Source organism: Pelophylax lessonae (assembly GCF_965119305.1).
Source record: "Pelophylax lessonae genome assembly, chromosome: 10".
Taxonomy (NCBI): Eukaryota; Metazoa; Chordata; class Amphibia; order Anura; family Ranidae; genus Pelophylax; species Pelophylax lessonae.
In genome coordinates, this window is record NC_138777.1 from 236,760,155 (window position 1) to 236,781,255 (window position 21,101).

The following is a 21,101-nucleotide window of genomic DNA, read 5'->3' on the forward strand; positions in this document are numbered from 1 at the left end:
AGAAGATTATATATAAAAATAAAAATCTATCACTATCCTATACACATACATACATACATATATATATATACACACACATATACATATACATATACACACACACACATTATATATATATATATATATATATATATATATATATATATATATATATCTCTATCTTATAATAAATAGAGATCTACCTCTATTATATTTGTTATCTATATTATAATATATATTTAATTTAAAAAAATGTGTAACTGTGATTAATCACTGTGTGTCCCAATGTGCATATTTATAAAGGTATTACCATAAATCTAAACAATCCCAAATTATATCAGCAACAATAACCTATATCAATCCATTGTTCCCATGTTTTTATTTAATTTAATTGTAAACAGTGTTCAAATCACACATGTGAGGTATCGCCACAACCGTTCGAGCGTGAGCAATAATTTTAGCAAAACACTTCCTCTGTAACTCTAAACTGGTAACCGTTAAAAAATTTTAAAGTGTCGTCTATGGAGATTTTTTAGGTACTGTAGAGTGTCGTCATTCCACAGGCGTGCGCAATTTAAAACCGTAACATGTTAGCTATCTATTTATTTGGCATGACATCATCTTTCACAATATACCAAACAATTGGGCTAAATTTACTATTTTTTTTCAAATTCAGTAAAAATGTATTTTTTTTCCCAAAAAAAATTTGCGCTTAATAAACTGCTGCACAAATACCGTGTGACAAAAAAATATTGCAACAACCGCCATTTTATTCTTAAGAAGTTTTTGCTAAAAATGTATTTTATATATATATATATATATATATATATATATATATATATAGAGAGAGAGAGAGAGAGAGAATATGTTTGGAGGGGTTCTAAGTAATTTTCTAGCAAAAAATACAGATTTTAAACTTGTAAACCACAAATGTCAGAAATAGGCGCGGTCCTTAAGCTGGTAATAAATAAAAAATGACGTTCTGATAAAAGTGACGTCATCACGTAGGCCGTTAGCTGAGGGCAGAGCCTGCTATTTGCAGATGCGCATTAAAGTGATGTTACAAGCCTTATTTCCCTAGCGTTGGGTTGGCACTATGAATCTTTAAGTGCAATTCTTTTTATGCTTTTATATTAACCCCCTGGCGCCAAGCAGCTGCATATTTGCGTGCATTAGTGTTACTATAGCTGTGCCGAGAAGGCACGCCCTGGTAGTTCGGGGCAGTTACTGGCAGCTAACAGAAAGCTCCTGATCGCTACTTTCAGTCTTGTGACCGCCATAACAGCCGATCACGTGATCATAAACCCCTCCCCACCTCTTGGCATCCCAAATCCCTTAAAGGTCTGGGAGGCGTCAGCTCAAAGGGGTTAATAAAAGGTTTTTACACGATAGAAGCTCTCTATGATAACTGGGATATTGATGAAAAGGATGGGATTAGTGGGAAGGCTCCATTCACACTTGAGCGACTTGTCATGTGACTTTGGACACGTTGCATGACAAATTGCAGACCATGTAAAGTTGCAGCGACTTTAGAAAGGTTCCTGCACTACTTGAGTGCCATAGACTGCAATGTAAACTCTCACATCTTAATGTTATCAATGGGACAGTTGAACAGCTAAAGTCCACAGCCCAAGTCGCATTGGAAATCGCACAATTTTGGAGTCGCACAAGTGTGAATGGAGCCCAAAAGTTGAAGTTTTTTGGAGCAGAGTTGATCCCCGGCATTTTATATGGCTGATGAGGAATAATCTCTGGCGAGTTGTTAGTGGAATCACTAAAAACAGTCTTTTTTTTTTTTCTAGCGCACCATTATTAACGCACTTTTTTGGGGCTCTTTAATATGTATGAACTTTGATATTTATGCATTTTATATTAAACACATTCAATTTGTAATTCATCAATTTGCAGGCTGTTTAATTTTGATACATTTTTTTGCGCGGATATATATTTTGGGATTGTGTAGATTTATGGTAATTCCTATACTCTAATACAAACGTGTCAAACACAAGGCCCGCGGGCCGAATCCGGCCCATTTCATGTGGCCCTTGCACCTTTCCTTCAGCTGCAGGAGAGCTCCAGCCCTCCTCCAGACCCTGTGCTTTCTGTTTTCCAGCACTGCCTCCAGCTTCTTCCCAGCAGCAGCTCAAGGTAAGGGGGGGTGCACTGTAATTTAAGGGAAGGTGGGGGACTCAACTTCTGATGGTGGGGCGGCTCCTGGAATCTTATGTAAGGGTAGGGGATGCTCTGGACATTTAGTCTTAGGGCTCTTTCACACGGGCGATCCGATCAGATCCACCTGTCAGTTTTTTAGGCGGATCTGATCGGATCCTCCATGCAGCTCTATGGGGCAGCGGGTGTCAGCGGAGACATCTCCACTGACACCCGCTGCCATCCGTATCCGATCCTGTCCGTGAAATCTGGACGGATGGAAACCCTTTTTTTCCATCCGTTCAGTAATCGGATCGGATCTGATGAGAGTGGACAGGCAGTCCGCTCTCATCCAATCCCCCATAGAGGGCAGCGGGGGCTGAGACACCTCCCTCTCCGCACTGCAAGCGGAGACGGAGCTGTCATCCGCCCGGCTCAGCGGGGATCGCGGATCAATCCCCACTGAGCAACACGGATCCGCCTACGGAGCGGACCGTGTGAAAGAGCCCTTACAGATACAACCGGCCCTTTTGAGGGCAATCATATTGATGGTGCGGCCCTCAATTAAATGGAGTTTGACACCCCTGCTCTAATATATTATAATTCAAAGAACTCATAGGGGTTGATTTACTAAAACTGGTGCACACAGAATCTGGTGCAGCTGTGCACTGTAACCAATCAGCTTCCAGGTTTTATTGTCAAAGCTTCACTGAACAAGTTGAAGTTAGAAGCCGATTGGCTACCATGCACAGCTGCATCAAATTCGGAGTGCTCCAGTTTTAGTAAATCAACCCCATAGTGTCAACCCAACACTAGGGAACGGCTTGTAATATCACTTTAACTCAGCTGTGTCCAAACCATGGCCCTCCAGCTGTTCAGGAACTACAATTCCCATCATGCCTAGATATGTCTCTGAATGTCAAAGATTTACAATGCCTCATGGGAATTGTAGTAGTTTAACACGTAACCAGCTCCAGACACAAATAACAGGCTGCGAGCTCAGATAGCGGCGTGCGCGATGACGTCACTTTTGTTTGTTAATCAGTTTGCAGGTTGATGATTTTTTTTATATATAAATTTTTGGTGCCGATATGATATTTTGGGATTATGTAGATTTAAGGTAATCTAAATATGCACATTGGGACACACAGGGGTTGATTTACTAAAACTGGAGAGTGCAAAATCTGATGCAGCTCTGCATAGAAACCAATCAGCTTCCAGGTTTTATTGTCAAAGCTTAATTGAAGAAGCTGAAGTTAGAAGCTGATTGGCTGCAGTACACAGCTGCACCAGATTTTGCACTCTCCGCTTTTAGTACATCTCCCCCATAATGATTATTCACAGAGTTAGGCCCCTTTCGGAGTCCGTTCTGCTCAGCGGGGGATTGATCCGCTGAGCAGGCGAATGACAGCTCTGTCTCCGTTCTGTGTGCAGAGACGGAGCCGTCAGATCCCCGCTCTCCTCTATGGGGAGATCAGATGAAAGTGGACCGCCTGTCCGTTCTCATCCGATCCGATCCTCCAGACGGATGGAAAATAGGGTTTCCATCGGTCTGGATTTCACGGACAGGATCGGAATCGGATAGCAGCGGAGATGTCACCACTGAAACTCGCTGCCCCATAGGGATGCATGGAGCATCCGATCAGGTCCGCCTGAAAAACTGTCAGGGACCGGATTGGATCGCCGTTTGAAAGGGGCCTAAATTTGCACATTAGGGCACACAGGGGTTGATTTACTAAAACTGGAGCGTGCAAAATCTGATGCAGCTCTGCATAGAAACCAATCAGCTTCCAGGTTTTATTGTCAAAGCCTAATTGAAGAAGCTGAAGTTGGAAGCTGATTGGCTGCCATACACTGCTGCACCAGATTTTGCACTCTCCAGTTTTAGTACATCTACCCCATAGTGATTATTCACACAGTTTTTTTCAATTTTATTTCATTTTTATTTATTAATTTTTAGCGCTGTCCAACACTAATAATAATAATAAAATTCTTGCCCAAGATCAGAAACTGATCCAACCCAAGCTGGACGCAGCAGAAAGCTGCACCTGGGTGGAGGTGGTCAATGGACGACACGCACTCACGGCTTCACCACACCAAAGAAGGCGTTACTGTAAGACAGTAATAATACAGGCAGACGGTGAACAAATCAGAAAGAGGGAAGGCTCCTGACATGGAGATAGGAGGAGAACTACAGGCATGCTCTGTGACACAATCCGACAGCCAGATTCCGTTACCGAGTCCCAGAAAAACATCCAAGGTTTAGACAGGGATAAAAAGACAAAACGCAGGCTCACAGCATGGAATAAAAGGTCTTGTCAGCAAATTGGAATGAGGAGGTTCCGAACAATGTCAATTTGGACCCGTGGCAGAGGTACAGACGACAGATAGCGCTCTTGTGGTCCAGATCCTGCTCATTTCCTTTGTGCGTGAGGAACGCCGGCCCGGCGTGGCCAGTACTCAGGAACGGCTGTCGGCAGTGTAGAAACGGTACATGAAACCCAGGATCAGGACAGCCACCGCGGGGATCAACCAATTGGACCAAGAACTGCAGAGAGAGAAGAATAAAAAAAAAATAAAAATAAATAAATTACCGTGAACCTTTTTGTCCTGTGAAGGGAGGGAGTTTTGCTGCTGACATGGATTCTGCGCCTCCCAACTCCTCCTCCAGACTCTGGGACCATGATTTCCAAATGAAATGCAAAATTTTGTTCAATCTGAAAAGAGGAATTTGGACCACTGAGCAACAGTCCAGTCCTTTTTCTCCTTAGCCCAGGTAAGACACTTCTGACGTTGTCTCTGGTTCAGGAGTGGCTTGCGCTGACTTTGGACTTTCCACTTCCAATCAAGCACAGTGATCCCATGATCATGTGACCAGGTATTGGTAGTTTTGGCAGTGTGGGCGGTGCAAGGTATTGCTGGAAAATGAAATCCGCATCTCCATAAAGCTGGTCAGCAGAGGAATTTAATGCTAGAGAGCTGCGCTTACTTTGGACTTGATAAAACACAGTGGACCAACACCAGCAGAGGACATGGCTCCCCAAATCATCACTGACTGTGGAAGATTTAGCATTTCATTTGGAAATGAAGGTCCCAGAGTCTGGAGGAGGAGTGGAGAGGCTCAGAATCCAAGTTGCATGAGGTCCAGTGTGAAGTTTCCACAGTCAGTGATGATTTGGGGAGCCGTGTCATCTGCTGGTGTTGGTCCACTGTGTTTTATCAAGTCCAAAGTCAGCGCAGCCCTCTAGCAGGAAATTCTAGAGCTCTCCATGCTTCCCTCTGCTGACCAGCTTTATGGAGATGCTGATTTCATTTTCCAGCAGGACTTGGCACCGCCCACACTGCCAAACCTACCAATACCTGGTCACATGGTCATGGGATCACTGTGCTTGATTGGAACTCGCCTGACCTAAACCCCATAGAGCAGTGGTCCTCAACTCCGGTCCTCAGGGCCCACTAACAGGCCAGATTTTAAGTATTACCTTGGGGTGATGCAGACTAGAATACTGCAATCACTGAGCAGCAAATGATATCACCTGGGATGCATTTCAGCTATCTTGCAAACCTGGCCTGTTAGTGGGCCCTGAGGGCCAGGGTTGAGGACCACTGCCATAGAGAATCTGTGGAGTATTGTCAATAGGAAGATGAGAGACACCAGACCCAACAATGCAGAGGAGCTGAAGGCCGCTATAAAACCAACCTGGGCTTCCATAACACCTCAGCATTGCCACAGGCTGATAGCCTCCATGCCACGCCGCATTGATGCAGTAATTCATGCAAAAGGAGCCCCGACCAAGTACGATGGTAGATCTTTCTAGAAGAAGATTTCCTAGCTTTTAACAGCTTTGGAATCACCGACTCAGATAAACCTCTATCCATCAGCACCTGGCGTTCAGCAAGATGGAAAATTGGTCCTTGGGACAGCAGATCCTCCCTTAGAGGAAGCTTCCAAGGAACGTCGGCGACCAGCCGCACCAGATTGGCATACCAAGCCCGGTGAGGCCAGTCCAGAGCTACTAAGATGACCAGAATACCTTCTGCCTCAATCCTGCGTAGACGTCTTGGCAGAAGCTTGAGAGGAGGGAAGGCGCAACACCCTGATAGCGGGTGTGGGGGAAGAGGAATCCCTGCCCGCTGTCACTGGGGAAATCGGGGGATGTGGGGACAGGTGTTGGAGCACCTGTCCCCCACATCCCTAAATATATGGCTGTAGCGTGTAAAATGCTCCAAAAGGTGAACTATCCTTTAAGTGCCACTTTTAAGCTGGATTTACATCTATGCATGTGCATTTTCATGCATGTTGGTAACCCGTGGTAAATGTGATTGGGAGGAGGGGCATCTCATGCCTTGCTAATGGACCTACCAACACATGACAGTGCAGTAAACAGCGCACCAGTCCATTCAACGAATGAGGATTACACGTGCGTTCTTGTGTGTGGCCAAAAATGTGGCAGTTATGTTTTTTCAAACATGAAAAAGCGCAGTGGGAGTGAAGGATTATACTAAAAACTCTAAGTGCCGGTTCACATTTGTGCGATGCGGGAATGCTGCGAATATGCAGTGTGATCCCGCATCGCATCCGCACCTCTGGCAGTCCACACTGCCATATGCGATACGCAGGGGGTGTCAATTAAAAGTTAACGACACCCCCAGTTGCGATCGCATATCGCAGTGCGATCTGCAAGTTCGCACAGCATCGGATCGCACAAGTGTGAACCACTATGCGATCCCATTCTGCTGCGGATAAAAAAAAGCGTCATGTGCGAGTTTAGTGCGGATGCGGTGCGAATTCAGCCATACAAAGTGTATGGCTGAAATTTGCACCGCACATGAGATCGCATGCAATTTAGGAGCAGTGCGCTACGAATATACATGCGATCGCACAAATGTGAACCGGGGCTAAAGGGTCAAAGATATCCGTGGAAGCTCCTCAATAAGGGCTCTTTCACACGGTCCGCCTCCCTAGGGGATCAATCCGCCTAGGAATTCTCATCGGGGATCAATCCACCGATCCCCGCTGAGCCGGTGGATGACAGCTCCGTCTCCGCTTGCAGTGCGGAGAGGGAGGTGTCACAGCCCCCGCTGCTCTCTATGGGGAATCGGATGAGAGCGGACCACCTGTCCGCTCTCATCCGATCCGATCCCCAGGACGGATGGAAAATAGGGTTTTCATCCGTCCGGATTTCACGGACAGGATCGGATGCAGATGGCAGCGGGTGTCAGCGGACATGTCACCGCTGACATCCGCTGCTCCATAGGGCTGAATGGGGCATCCGATCAGATCCGCCTAAAAAACTGACAGGCGGATCTGATCGGACCGCCCGTGTGAAAGAGCCCTAAGACTGAAATAATCTCTGCAATATATAAAAGGATAAGAGTTGATTCAGAACCACTGATTACTTATAATGAAACTTCCACCATTACCTTGAGGAATTGGAAGATGTTGTGATCAAAATATCCTAAAAAAAAAAAAAGAAGTTAAAAATAAATGGTATAAGTTCAGCTGTAACATGTCAAAGATCTGATGGGTACTAAGAAATCTAATATAAAATGGTAATAAACAGAAAGTGAGAGCTAAACCCTTTACATTTCACAATGCTACAACTAAAGAGAAAGTTTCAGTAATAACAAAAACCTGAATTCCCAAAACTTTGCGAAAGTGCAGGCACACCATGGAGTTAATTTACTAAAACTAGAGTGTGCAAAATCAGGTGCAGCTGTGCATGGTAGCCAATCAGCTTCTAACTTCAGCGTGTTCAATGAAGCGCTAACCAAAAAAACCTGGAAGCTAATTGGTTTCTATGCACAGCTGCACTAGATTTTGCAATCTCCAGTTCTAGCAAATCAACCCCCATGAATTAAAGCGCAGCTCCACCCATTTTCTACATGTGCAATATTATCTCCTGGACAAAGAGAATGCCCTTACAAATAGCAATTTTATTTATTTTTTTTTTAAAGTAAATACCTTTTTTTTTTTTTTTCTTTTTAGCAGGGCCTCGAGCTGCGGCCGCCTAGACGAAATTTCACACTAGGCTATTCGCAAGGACTGCTGGGATATCGGCGTCATGTATCCCAGTAATCCATTTGAATTGCCTAATGATGAAATCTTCCATTATTTCCAGACCGGAAAGAGGAAAGGAGAGAGCGCCACACAGTGGCATTACTGGGCAGGCGCGAGATCAGGAGGTGCATGCTGGGTAGCAAGCTGAACCGATTCCGGAAATGGGGAGAAGAGGGCTTCAGATGCCCACAGCTGGCACGGAACCTCCCTGCTTTCGAGATCTGGCATAGTATTTCACTATTTTACCATAAACTACAAAGACCACACATGACATTATCTAAATGTTGCTGTATAGGTGTAGACAGAGTGTTAAAAAAAAAAAATATATATATATATATATTTATTTACTTTGGGGGGGGGGGGGGGGCGGAACTCAGCTTTAAGTCCAATTAGGTGCATGTCACCTCCGGGACTTCTCTATTACTTATATGCGACAGGTTCATTACACTCCTAAAGGACTAACTCCAGCTGTGAGAGGAGAGAAGCACACACAGCAGCTATGCCCACCCCCTTCCCAGTCACAGAAGCCTTTGTATTTCATGAATGAGTTCACATAGTACAAAGGCTTCTATGAATGGGCAAAAGGAGGGGAGGAGAGGGATGGGCAATGCAGTTGTGGGGACCACAGAGTCTTAAAGTCACCAGTCTTTCAGGACCTGGGCTTCCAACAGCCAAGCCATTAAAGCCAGCAACCATGAAGCGGTATGGAGCACAGGTTATTGAGATATGAAGCCTGGAGTCTCTGGTAAGGCCCATTAAGAGTCTGTCTGTAGAACTATGTCCGCTTGGGACCATTCAGTGGCATGAGGATCACTGGGATGTCTTCCTTCTCTATCCTCCAGTGCCGGCAGGCAGGAACTTGAGTTGGGCTACATAAATTAGACTAAACTGATCCCAGAGTCATGAGGGCATCCACCACAATGGCCCAAGGATCCCTAGTCCTGGCCACAAATCTGTCCAGCTTGGGATTGAACCTGGACATTATTGATCCACATCAGGTATATCCAACTAAAGACCTAGAGCCCAAAGCCTCTCCAGTGGGGAGACCATTCTTCAAGATCCAGACATTGGCTTAAAAAGTCAGTTTGCCAACAACTTCCAATGCATGGATAATGCACCACTGACAGGGCCGAAACATGGCGTTCTACACAATTCACAAAGAGCTGCGCTGAGGGTGGCCCAACTTCTGGTGTCGCCTTGATGATTGATGGATGAACCCTGACCTGGAGACCCCCCCCACGCAGGGAGGTCCAGTGCTGAAGGGAAAGCCGAATTGCCCTGAGCTGTGGAAGAATAATAGGCAGCTTCCTCCAACGACTACTTCCCCGGAACTGAGAGGAAGTCCAGGACTCCTCCCCAGCGTGACGGGACAACAGCCAGAGAGATTTTCCTAACCTCTCCACACAGAAGCACCTCTAGACAGAGATCAAGTGCAGTGGTGCAGAAGAACCAGCATAGAGGACACCGGTCATGTGCTTAGCATAGACCAGTAAGGCTTGAACCCCCCAGTAGCAATCACAGGCTGTCCCTACCATGGAAAAAGACACCTTAGACACGGATTCAAACTTGTTATCTGCAGGGTCTGGAACCATGGGATCATTGTCTAAGCAGAACAGTCAAGGTCTTGTTGAGGTAAGACAGCAGGATTCACCACATTTTTTGCTGAAGATTTTTTTTTAATCAGGTATGGCTGCACAAACCAGGAAGTACAAAACCTTTATCCGAGTGTGCCAAGTCCTCATACAGAACCTCCTCAGTATTAGGGAGTAGCGGGAAGGAGGATTGTAGAGCCTTCCACCGTTTGTGGCGATATCTCATGTGTGGTGCGATCACTGTCTACATATAGGGGAGTAACTTATGCATTCGCATTTGCGCATAAGCATGGGTCGGATGGGGACACTTTAAAATTTTATTTCATTGAAAACTTTTTTTTTTATTTTTTTTTAAACACTATCTTTATTTTTTTTTATTAACTTTATTGCTATCACAAGGGATGAACAACATCTCTTGTGACAGCATTGGCCATGACAGGTCCTCTTTATGGAGAGATCTGAGGTCTATTAAACCCCAAATCTCTCCTCTGGCCTCGAATGCAGCCGATCAACACAGATTTCCTGGCCGCTAATGGCCGGGTAAACAGATATCCAGCATGAGATTTTTCCCCATTGAGATCTGATGTGTTTTCAAAGTGTTCATTTAATTTTTTTCAGCAGTGTAGATACAGACACACATATACATATACACACACACACACATATATATATATATATATATATATATATATATATATATACACATACATACATACATACATATCACACACACACACACACACACACACATACATACATACATACATACATATACACACACATTATATTATATATATATATATATATATATATATATATATATATATATACACACACATACACACATATACATACAAACATACATACATACCACTATTTGCCTGCACATTTCTCCTCTCTTGATGAATACTCATGGATCAATGTAGTCTCTTGTAATCTCCACCCTCATCCAGCCCCCTCCAGCTCTGCAGCTCTCATTGGCTCTCCTCTGACTCATCCCTCCTCCCTTGCTAGCAAACTCTCACAAGAGTCAGAGAGAGAGAGCTGTGCATGATGTCATTAGCCTAGCCCCAGGCTTATTACCAGACAAGAAAGAGGAAGTGGGCTGTATAAGGTATTTACTGGCAGAAAAATAATGTTTTTTTATCCAAAGTTAAAACAACAAAAGGGCAGAAGATTTAATAAATGGAAAGATGAACAAAAATGACTAAGTGCCGGTTCACACTTCTGCGAGTGCGCCGATCGCATGTAATTGGGAGCGCACTGCTCCTTCATTACATGCAATCGGAGGTGCACCAAACATGCACATGACCCTTTTTTCCAGCCGCATCAGGATCGGATCGCACAGTGGTTCACACTTGTGCGATCCGATCCTGTGCGAACTGTCAGATCGCACTGCGATATTCGATCAAACTGGGGGTGTCGTTAACATTTCATTGACACCCCCAGCGTATCGCATATGGCAGTGTGAACTGCCAGGGGTGCGTTTGCGATGCGGGAACAGGCTGCGAATTCGCAGCCTTCCCACATCGCACAAGTGTGAACCGGGGACTAAAGGTCCGCTTTAGAGAATTGCCAAAGAACATTACATCTCATGGAAGTATCAGTAATAATGTACAGTATATGAAATGTGCTCACCTTTTTACTGTGGTTTTTTAAATCATCCTGTAAAAAAATAAATACAAAAAATAAATAAAATTCTAATGACAAAGAAAAAACAGCTCCAACGTGAAATATATACAACACACACACAGCTGTCATTTTTCAGTGGTTGTAGAGGTAGAATGCTTTTTACCTTAATACATTCAGTGCAGCCCCCCCCCCCCCCCCTTTCCCAGCTTACCTTAAAGCCTTTAGAACCACTTTAAGCTGCAATATACACCAATCAACCATAACATTATGACCACTGACAGGTAAAGGGAATATCTCAATACAAGCAGCATGTGAACATGTTGTCCAGGAAGTTGATGTGGTGAAAGCAGGAAAAAAAAAAAAAAATGGGTATGGCAGTTTGTTGTGTATGGGGCTGTGAAGCCGAAGGTGACCCGTGTCCACACCCAAAATCTTCTACAATGGTCACATGAATATCAGAACTGGACTACAGAGCAATGGAAGAAGATGGCCTGGTCTGATGAATGTGGATGGCCGGGGGCGTCACTTACCCGGGGCAGAGATGGCACCTGGATGCGGTATAAGAAGGGAAGTCGGCAGAGGCAGTGCGATGCTTTGGGCAATGTTCTGCTGGGAAAGCTTGGCTCCTCCCATTCATGTGGATGTTACTTTGGTGTCCATTCCTCAATGGGTCAGGACTGTTTTAGCAAAAGGGGTCCATACTCAGTATTGGGTGGGTGGTCATAATGTTATGGCTGATCGGTGTGACATTTTTTAGTTTTAATACCGCTTTAAAAACCCGGGTAACTCCCCATCAGGCACTTCATTCTGGGTGACATTTATAAAGTAAATTGGAAACACAATTTGATGAAAATCAGGCAGCCTCTTTAGCAAAGTCTATTCTGTATTTTTTATGCAAATTTAGGACCCCAATGCCTGAAACCCATGGCAGCAAACAAACAGAATTTGTACCGGAATGTGACAAATTTCCACACCAAATCCAACACACAATAAGGAAGTGGTGGGGGGCAGGTTTTAATTTGTTGCATTTCAATTTCATTTTCAAATTTGTTGCATTTCAAAATTGCATTGCATTTAAAGTATCAATGCAGCGGAACTCTGATCCGTCTCACTGCTCCTGTTTAGCACGGCCTTGCTGGGAGACAGAAGTGAGAAATATCCCAAATGCAGGCCTCAGGATCTGTTTGTAAGGACTCTTAATATGTATGTCAAGGCAAGTTTAAAAAAATAAATAAAACGAAGTAAAATTATTGGCCTTGATGACGTAATTTATGATGAAACGCGTAGGGAGGAGCTAAGACGTTTGACGCACAAGGTACTACACATGCGTGGCCCCCATTGCAGCCATCTTTGAATCTGGTAACTGGAGCTATTCCTGCATTCAGAGCTACTGACATGACTGTTTTTTGCTTATGTCTTCAAGTGCAATATAGCTGTAAATGAATGTTGTATGAGACACCACCTAGGATGGAGAGGAGAAGGAGGAGGCCAGCGGGGAACAGAGCACCTCCAGAGGACTCATCACAGCCGCTTCCCTCAGTTGCTCTGCATATATAAGGAAACCACTGCTAGTGTAATGTGCCCTGTACTCACCCCTCACGAAATGCGCCCCTCCCGACAACCCCCTAGTAATGCGCCCCTCCCGACAACCCCCTAGTATTGCGCCCCTCCAGACAACCCTCTAGTATTGCGCCCCTCCCGACAACCCCCTAGTAATTGCGCCCCTCCCGACAACCCCCTAGTAATGCGCCCCTCCCGACAACCCCCTAGTAATGCGCCCCTCCCGACAACCCCCTAGTAATGCTCCCCTCCCGACAACCCCCTAGTAATGCTCCCCTCCCGACAACCCCCTAGTAATGCTCCCCTCCCGACAACCCCCTAGTAATGCGCCCCTCCCGACAACCCCCTAGTATTGCGCCCCTCCCGACAACCCCCTAGTAATGCTCCCCTCCCAACAACCCCCTAGTAATGCTCCCCTCCCGACAACCCCCTAGTAATGCTCCCCTCCCGACAACCCCCTAGTAATGTGCCCCTCCCTACAACCCCCTAGTAATGTGCCCCTCCCGACAGCCCCCTAGTAATGCTCCCCTCCCGACAGCCCCCTAGTAATGCTCCCCTCCCGACAGCCCCCTAGTAATGCTCCCCTCCCGACAGCCCCCTAGTAATGCTCCCTTCCCGACAGCCCCCTAGTAATGCGCCCCTCCCGACAGCCCCCTAGTAATGCGCCCCTCCCGACAACCCCCTAGTAATGCGCCCCTCCCGACAACCCCCTAGTAATGCGCCCCTCCCGACAACCCCCTAGTAATGCGCCCCTCCCGACAACCCCCTAGTAATGCGCCCCTCCCGACAACCCCCTAGTAATGCGCCCCTCCCGACAACCCCCTAGTAATGTGCCCTCCTGACCACCTCCCATACCACACCCTGCTGCCCCCCTGTACGCTTTTAATCTCACGTTGGACCCACATGTACTGCAGCAGCCATGATTCCCTTTATCTTACCGGGTGCAGGTCCCCAATGTAATACTGCTTCAGCATTTCCCTGGCATCAACAGAATGGCCGACATCCTCAAAGCTCTCTGTGGCATCCGCTCCAGCCTGCTCAAACAGGACCTCTTCCCCGCCTGGGTGCTGCGGATACAAGGAAGGAACAACCCGTCACCAACATAACTGACAGATTTCAAGGGTCACTACACATTTCATAACCTTCACAAAATGAGTAACCACTTCACCTCTGGAAGATTTACCCCCCCCCCCCCCTTCCTGACCAGGCCATTTTTTTGCAATACAGCACGGCGTTACTTTAACTGACAACTGCGTGGTCCTGCGACATTGTACCCAAAAAAATAAAAAAAAGTCATTCCCCCCCCCCCAATAAATAGAGCTTTCTTTTGGTATTTGATCACCTCTGCATTTTTTTTTTTTTCGCTATAAGCAAAAAAAGGCCGACAATTTTGAAAAAAAAAAAAAAGCAACATTTTTTTTTTACTTTCTGCTACAAAATATATCCATAAACAAAAAAATACAACATCGCCATGGTTAAAAGTTTCATAATATTAGACAATAATGAGAACAGAACACATAAAACAAAAAAGTGGAGCAGCAGGAGAAATATTTTGGAACACCGACTCCTTCCTGTCCTGTAATCCCATAGAGAGGGCAGTGACTGTGTCAGGGTGTCATCCCATAGAGAGGGCAGTGACTGTGTCAGGGTGTCATCCCATAGAGAGGGCAGTGACTGTCAGGGCGTCCTTTGCCTCCAATGCTTACATAAGGCTTCACAACAAAGTTACACAAGGTCTGTTAATCCTCTCCTGCACTTTTCTGTACTGTGTGTTCCAGAGCAGGCAGGAAAACGGTTATTCTTACATCTTCTGTATAACACACATGGCTGGGAATGTCGCCTTTTCACATTCCCATAATATATATTCCTTCATCGTTTCTCAGCCGCAGGCAGCTGATGAGCGGATCGCATCCCCTCTGCCAACACATGCAGAGCTAGCAAGGGAAGCGGCTGTCATGGAGCTAGCAAGGGAAGCGGCTGGGATGGAGCTAGCAAGGGAAGCGGCTGTCATGGAGCTAGCAAGGGAAGCGGCTGTCATGGAGCTAGCTGAGGCGCTCTGTTCCCCACTGACACCTCCCCCCCCCCCCCCATCCCTGTTTATCCTAGGTGCTTGTGAGCGACATCACCTAGGATGGAGAGGAGGAGGGGCCAGCGGGGAAAAGAGCACCTCAAGAGGACTCATCACAGCCGCTTCCTTGAGTTGCTCTGTCTATGAAGGAAACCACTGCTAGTGTAATGTGGCCTACTGTCTGCTCAACCTAATATGCCCTACTGTGTGCTCAACTTAATGTGCCCTTCTCCCCCTCCCCCCAATGTGCCCTACTGTCTGCTCAGCTTAATATACCCTACCCCCCCCCCCCCAATGCAATGTGCCCTACTGTGTGCCCCATGTAATATGCCCTGCTGTCTGCTCAACTTAATGTGCCCTTCTCCCCCTCCCCCCCTGTGTGCTCCATGTAATGTGCCCTACTGTCTGCTCAGCTTAATATACCCTACCCCCCCCCCCCCCAATGCAATGTGCCCTACTGTGTGCCCCATGAAATATGCCCTGCTGTCTGCTCAACTTAATATGCCCTTCTCCCCCTCCCCCCCCCCATTGTAATGTGCCCTGCCCCATGTAATATGCCCTTCTCCCCCTCCCCATGTAATATGCCCTGCTGTCTGCTCAACGTGTGCCCTTCTCCCCCTCCCCCCCACGTAATGTGCCCCATGCAATATGCCATACTGTCTGCTCAACTTAATATGCCCTTCTCCCCCCAATGTAATGTGCCCTGCCCCATGTAATATGCCCTTCTCCCCCTCCCCCCCCATGTAATATGCCCTTCTCCCCCTCCCCCCCATGTGATATGCCCTGCCCCATGTGATATGCCCTTCTCCCCCTCCCCCCAATGTAATGTGCCCTGCCCCATGTGATATGCCCTTCTCCCCCTCCCCCCATGTAATATGCCCTTCTCCCCCTCCCCCCATGTAATGTGCCCTGCCCCATGTGATATGCCCTTCTCCCCCTCCCCCCATGTAATGTGCCCTATTGTGTAGTGTACCCCATATAATGTGCCCTACTGTCCGCTCAGCTTAATATACCCTACCCCCCCCCCCCCCCCCCCCAATGCAATGTGCCCTACTGTGTGCCCCATGTAATATGCCCTGCTGTCTGCTCAACTTAATATGCCCTTCTCCCCCTCCCCCCATGTAATGTGCCCTGCGGTCCGCTCAGCTTAATATACCCTACCCCCCCCCCCCTTACTTTTGTGATGTGCCCTACTGTGTGCTTCATGTAATATCCCCCCCCCCCCCACCGATTGTTTTAGTCCCATCTCAGTCATCAAAATAGTTTTAGTCCCATTTTAGTCGACTAATATAGTGTTCATCTCATCTATAAAAATATTTTAGTCTACGAAATGAACGCTGCCTGCCGGAGTCCTGAGCTCCCTGGTGGACTGATGATGGGTGGGTGGCGCCTACTGAGCGCTATAACTCCATGGGGCTGACAGCGCGCATATATGCGGCCTCCTGGAGGGGGCGGGACTGAACGCTGAGCGGCGGCATGTGTAAACCCGCTTACCGCCAGGAGAGCGCACTCCCAGCACGGTAGTCGGCGCAGATGCATACTTGCAATCGGGAGCTTTTATTTGATCATGTGACCACCAATCACAGCAGTCATATGACCCAAAAGCCCGCCTTCCGGCATCTGAAATCTCTTAAAGGGCGCCACAAAGAAAAAAGTGGTCACTAATATAGAAAAAAAATTATATTAGGATTAGGATATTCCGCCCGGGATTTTATATACGTGTTGTACGCTGGACGGCGAGCGGTTAAAGAAGCACGAAAAAAATAAATAAAACATGGTTTACGTGTAAATAACGCGGCGGCGGTTTAGCATTGGTATAAACAGGGACGTTCGGCTTCAGTCGCAGTTTGTATAAGACGAGCGCTGAGCCCCATTTTTCAGGGAAGGGGGCAGGGCGCACGCGCCGCCATTTTCAACCAACTTTATTGGCAAACGCAGTCAAACAGGACGCAAACTGCCACCAAACGGCGAAGCGTTGGCGACCGATTCTTCAATTAGCCAAAACATTGGACCTGCCAAAACATTGGTCCTTCCACCCATCCCCCCCCATGTCCTGTCAGCCCCCTCACCTCCTCCACAAAGCTGGTGATATCATAGACCCGGCCATGGATGACCAACCACAGCTCCTTGCTGGAGTTCCTCTTCTGCACCTCCTCCAGGGTGTAGTAAGTCACCTCCGGGTCCTGTCCGCCGTCCTCGTTCGCCATTGCCGGTGTGACAGTGAAAGCGTTACGTAACACGAAGCCAAACGTGACCGCCGCCGGCTTCCGTCCGAGTGGACGCCTCACTCTCGGCTCACAGACACTGGTGAGGTCTCCAAGGTGACAGCCAATCCCCGGCCGCGAGCGAGGACCGCGTGGTGGGGTGTTAGCCAATAGGAGGGAGCCGTGCTTTCAGGCCACTGACGGATAGACGGATAGACGTAAGAACGTCTTGGTTTACGGAGCGGCCATGTTGGAGGTGGGCAGCTGCGGATTTGACTTATCAAGTATGAGTCAGATTTGGGTGCTGCGCTGACATATTTATTTATTTATAGTACTAAAAATACAAGTTTATCATCCAGAGTACATTTTCTCCCCCTAAATTATTATAACTGTATAGTAAAATTATCAGTCCTATATCCCAGGAGCCAGGAACTGTAAACTCAGCAGTACATCATTTTTTTTTTTTTTTTAACTTTAAAATTTTTATTGGAATTTTACAATTTCAACAATAACATTTACAAATATTTGTTACTTCTGACTCATTGCTTGGTACATGTAACAACAGTTAGGAAAATGAAGAAAATTATAAAAATTACAGGAGTACAAGGTAACAGTTAAATGAGAAAGAAAATACAATGAAAAAAATATATATATATACTGTATATATATATATATATATATAATATATGTAATATATATATATATATATATATATATATATATATATATATATATATATATAAAAACAGTACATAATTATTACCACTACAGCCCTGGAGGATTTTCCTGCTTTATGTCCAGGCCACTTTTTGCAACTTGACACTGCGCGACTTTAACAGACAATTGCGCGGTCATGCAACGCTTTACCCAAACCAAATTTACGTCCTTTTTTTCCCACAAACAGAGCTTTCTTTTGGTGGTATTTGATCACCTATGCGATTTTCATTTTTTTGCGATATTAATAAAAAAACTGTGAAAATTTTGCGAAAAAATTAACATTTTCTACTTTGACAGTTAAAAAATATTCAATATATTCAATTTTTGTCATATATTTAGGCCAAAATGTATTTAGCTACATGTCTTTGACAAAAAAAATTCTCAATGAGCGTATTTTTAACCACTTTAAGACCGGAAGATTTTACCCCCTTCCTGACCAGGCCATATTTTGCGATTTGGCACTGCGTTACTTTAACGGATAATTGCGCGGTCGTGCGATGCTGTACCCAAATAAAATTGATGTCCCTTTATCCCCCACAAACAGAGCTTTCTTTTGGTGGTATTTGATCACCTGTGCGATTTTTATTTTTTGCGCTATAAACAAAAAAAGAGCGACATTTCTGAAAAAAAAAAAAAAACAATTTTCTCACATTCTTCCTATATGACATTCGCAAAAAAAGTTAAGAATCAAAATGTTTTAACATTTTAGGCCAATTTGTTTTCTGCTACATATCTTTGGTAAACAAAAATCGCAATAAGAGTATTTTGATTGGTTTGCGCAAACGTTATCGCGTCTACAAAGAGGTTTATGTAATTTTTATTTTTTACTAGTAACGGCGGCGATCTGCAATTTTTTGCGGGACTGCGACATTGCATACTTGCCAACTGTCCCTTTTTTCCTGGGACAGTCCCTGCAAAACGGAGCCTGTCCCAGGTAATTTATATTGTCCCTGGAAGCGCCTGTTAATCGGGCTGCCCATAGCTGCACTACGCAGAAGTAGTGCAGCTGAATGGGAGAATTATTCCAACTCTGCTACTGTGGCCTTAAATTTGAAATTCCCTTTTTAATTTCCTGTAATTCTCTCTTTATTGAGTAGACCCTATAATCTGATAAAAAGGAGAGATTAATTATGCAGAGTGGACGGAGCTTCATGGATGTGGGTGTGGTAATTGATAGCTGTGCTGCAAAGTGTCCCTGGAAACATTTTTTAAATGTTGGCAACTATGACATTGCGGCGGACAGATCGGACCCCTAACTGACATTTTTGACTCTTTTGGGGGGACCAGTGACATTACTACAGTAATCAGTGCTAAAAATATTTAAAAAATGGCACTGGCAGGGAAGGGGTTAACGTGATGGGTGATCAAGGGGTTAAATGTGAGCCTAGGGGAGTGATTCTAACTGTGGAGGGGGGGCGTGGCTTCTGAAATGACCATAGAGACCTGTGATCCTATATAGAAGGATCACAGGAGCTCTGTCATCATTCCAGGGAGAAGAACGGTCAGATGTGATTACAACATCCGACCGTTCTTCTCTCTCAGCGGGGAGCGATCGTGGGTGTCAGGCGGCAATCAGAGCCTCTTGCCTCGTGCATCGGCTTCTCCGCTAATGAGTGGGGGCAGGAGCGCACCACCGGCGGCACACGCTCGCCCCCTAGCCGCGTGTATAAGAGCGACGTACAGCTACGACGATTTGCCTGGGAGTGGCAGCCTGCTGCAACCAGTTAATATTATTATTATTATACACCGCCAACAGTTTATGCAGCACTTTACAATATAAAGGGGAACAGTACAATTACAATACATCTCAATACGGAAGGGATAGGAGGAGGATACAAAGGGTCCAACTCACCACACAACGCAACCATCAGTTCAAAAATGGCAGTTAGGTCGAATTCCAAACAAATGTTCTTTCAAACAAAGTTATTATGAATTTTCGTTCAAATTTTGCACCATTAGTGCTGCTGCAGCAACAGCTGACTTTCGTGGTGGCCATTGAATTTGAGTGATCGGGTATGTTGGAAATTGTTAGAGAAATAAATTAATTTCTAATCACTGAAGGGAGAATCATGCAAGAAATATAATCCAAAAAAAGAAGTGCGCATGAGATGTGACCTGAAAAGAAAAGAATATTCCCGGCCACTACATTTCATAGCAACATGAGGTGAAATGAGGGGCTTGGTTGGTCGAATTTCAAAATCAGTGGTGGCATTGTCAGATTACAAAAGTTCAGGGGTCAGGATAAGGTAACTCACAAAGTTCAGGGGTCAGGATAAGGTAACACACAGAGTTCAGGGGTCAGGATAAGGTAACGCACAGAGTTCAGAGGTCAGGATAAGGTAACGCACAGAGTTCAGGGGTCAGGATAGGGTAACGCACAGAGTTCAGGGGTCAGGATAAGGTAACGCACAGAGTTCAGGGGTCAGGATAAGGTAACACACAGTGCTCAGGGGTCAGGATAAGGTAACGCACAGAGTTCAGGGGTCAGGATAAGGTAACACACAGAGTTCAGAGGTCAGGATAAGGTAACGCACAGAGTTCAGAGGTCAGGATAAGGTAACGCACAGAGTTCAGGGGTCAGGATAGGGTAACGCACAGAGTTCAGGGGTCAGGATAAGGTAACGCACAGAGTTCAGGGGTCAGGATAGGGTAACGCACAGAGTTCAGGGGTCAGGATAGGGTAACACATAGAGTTCAGGGGTCAAGATAAGGTAACTCAGTGTTCAGGGGTCAGGATAAGGTAACTCACAGAGTTCAGGGGTAAGGATAAGGTAACGCACAGAGTTCAGGGGTCAGGATAGGGTAACGCACAGAGTTCAGGGGTCAGGATAAGGCAACGCACAGTATTCGGGGGTCAGGATAAGGTAACGCACAGAGTTCAGGGGTCAGGATAAGGCAACGCACAGTATTCAGGGGTCAGGATAAGGTAACACACAGAGTTCAGGGATCAGGATAAGGTAACTCACAGAGTTCAGGGGTCAGGATAAGGTAACGCACAGAGTTCAGGGGTCAGGATAAGGTAACTCACAGAGTTCAGGGGTCAGGATAAGGTAACGCACAGTGTTCAGGGGCCTGGATAAGGTAATGCACAGAGTTCAGGGGTCATGATAAGGTAACGCACAGTGTTCAGCAGTCAGGAT

The 21,101-nt window shown here is 45.9% G+C and overlaps 1 protein-coding gene across 1 annotated transcript; it reads right to left on the reverse strand.

Annotated features, from left to right (window-relative positions):
* Positions 1 to 4,067: 4,067 nt before the first annotated feature.
* CYB5B (cytochrome b5 type B) lies at positions 4,068 to 17,329 on the reverse strand. The gene is made up of 5 exons (XM_082270557.1): positions 17,110 to 17,329; positions 13,911 to 14,039; positions 11,419 to 11,445; positions 7,552 to 7,586; positions 4,068 to 4,675 (listed from the first exon to the last, which is right to left on the reverse strand). The coding sequence occupies exons 1-5, from the start codon at positions 17,245 to 17,247 to the stop codon at positions 4,588 to 4,590; spliced, it is 417 nt and encodes a 138-aa protein (XP_082126683.1). The 5' UTR covers positions 17,248 to 17,329; the 3' UTR covers positions 4,068 to 4,587.
* Positions 17,330 to 21,101: the final 3,772 nt, after the last annotated feature.

Bases quoted from the DNA above. Each gene is read 5' to 3' on its own strand.
- CYB5B (XM_082270557.1), bottom strand. From the start codon at position 17,247: ATGGCGAACGAGGACGGCGGACAGGACCCGGAGGTGACTTACTACACC. The intron at 14,040-17,109 runs GTGAGGGGGCTG...TTGTATCCGCAG, and splicing joins TCACCAGCTTTGTGGAGGAG to CACCCAGGCGGGGAAGAGGT. The intron at 7,587-11,418 runs GTGAGCACATTT...TTTTTTTTTTAG, and splicing joins TAAAAAACCACAGTAAAAAG to GATATTTTGATCACAACATC.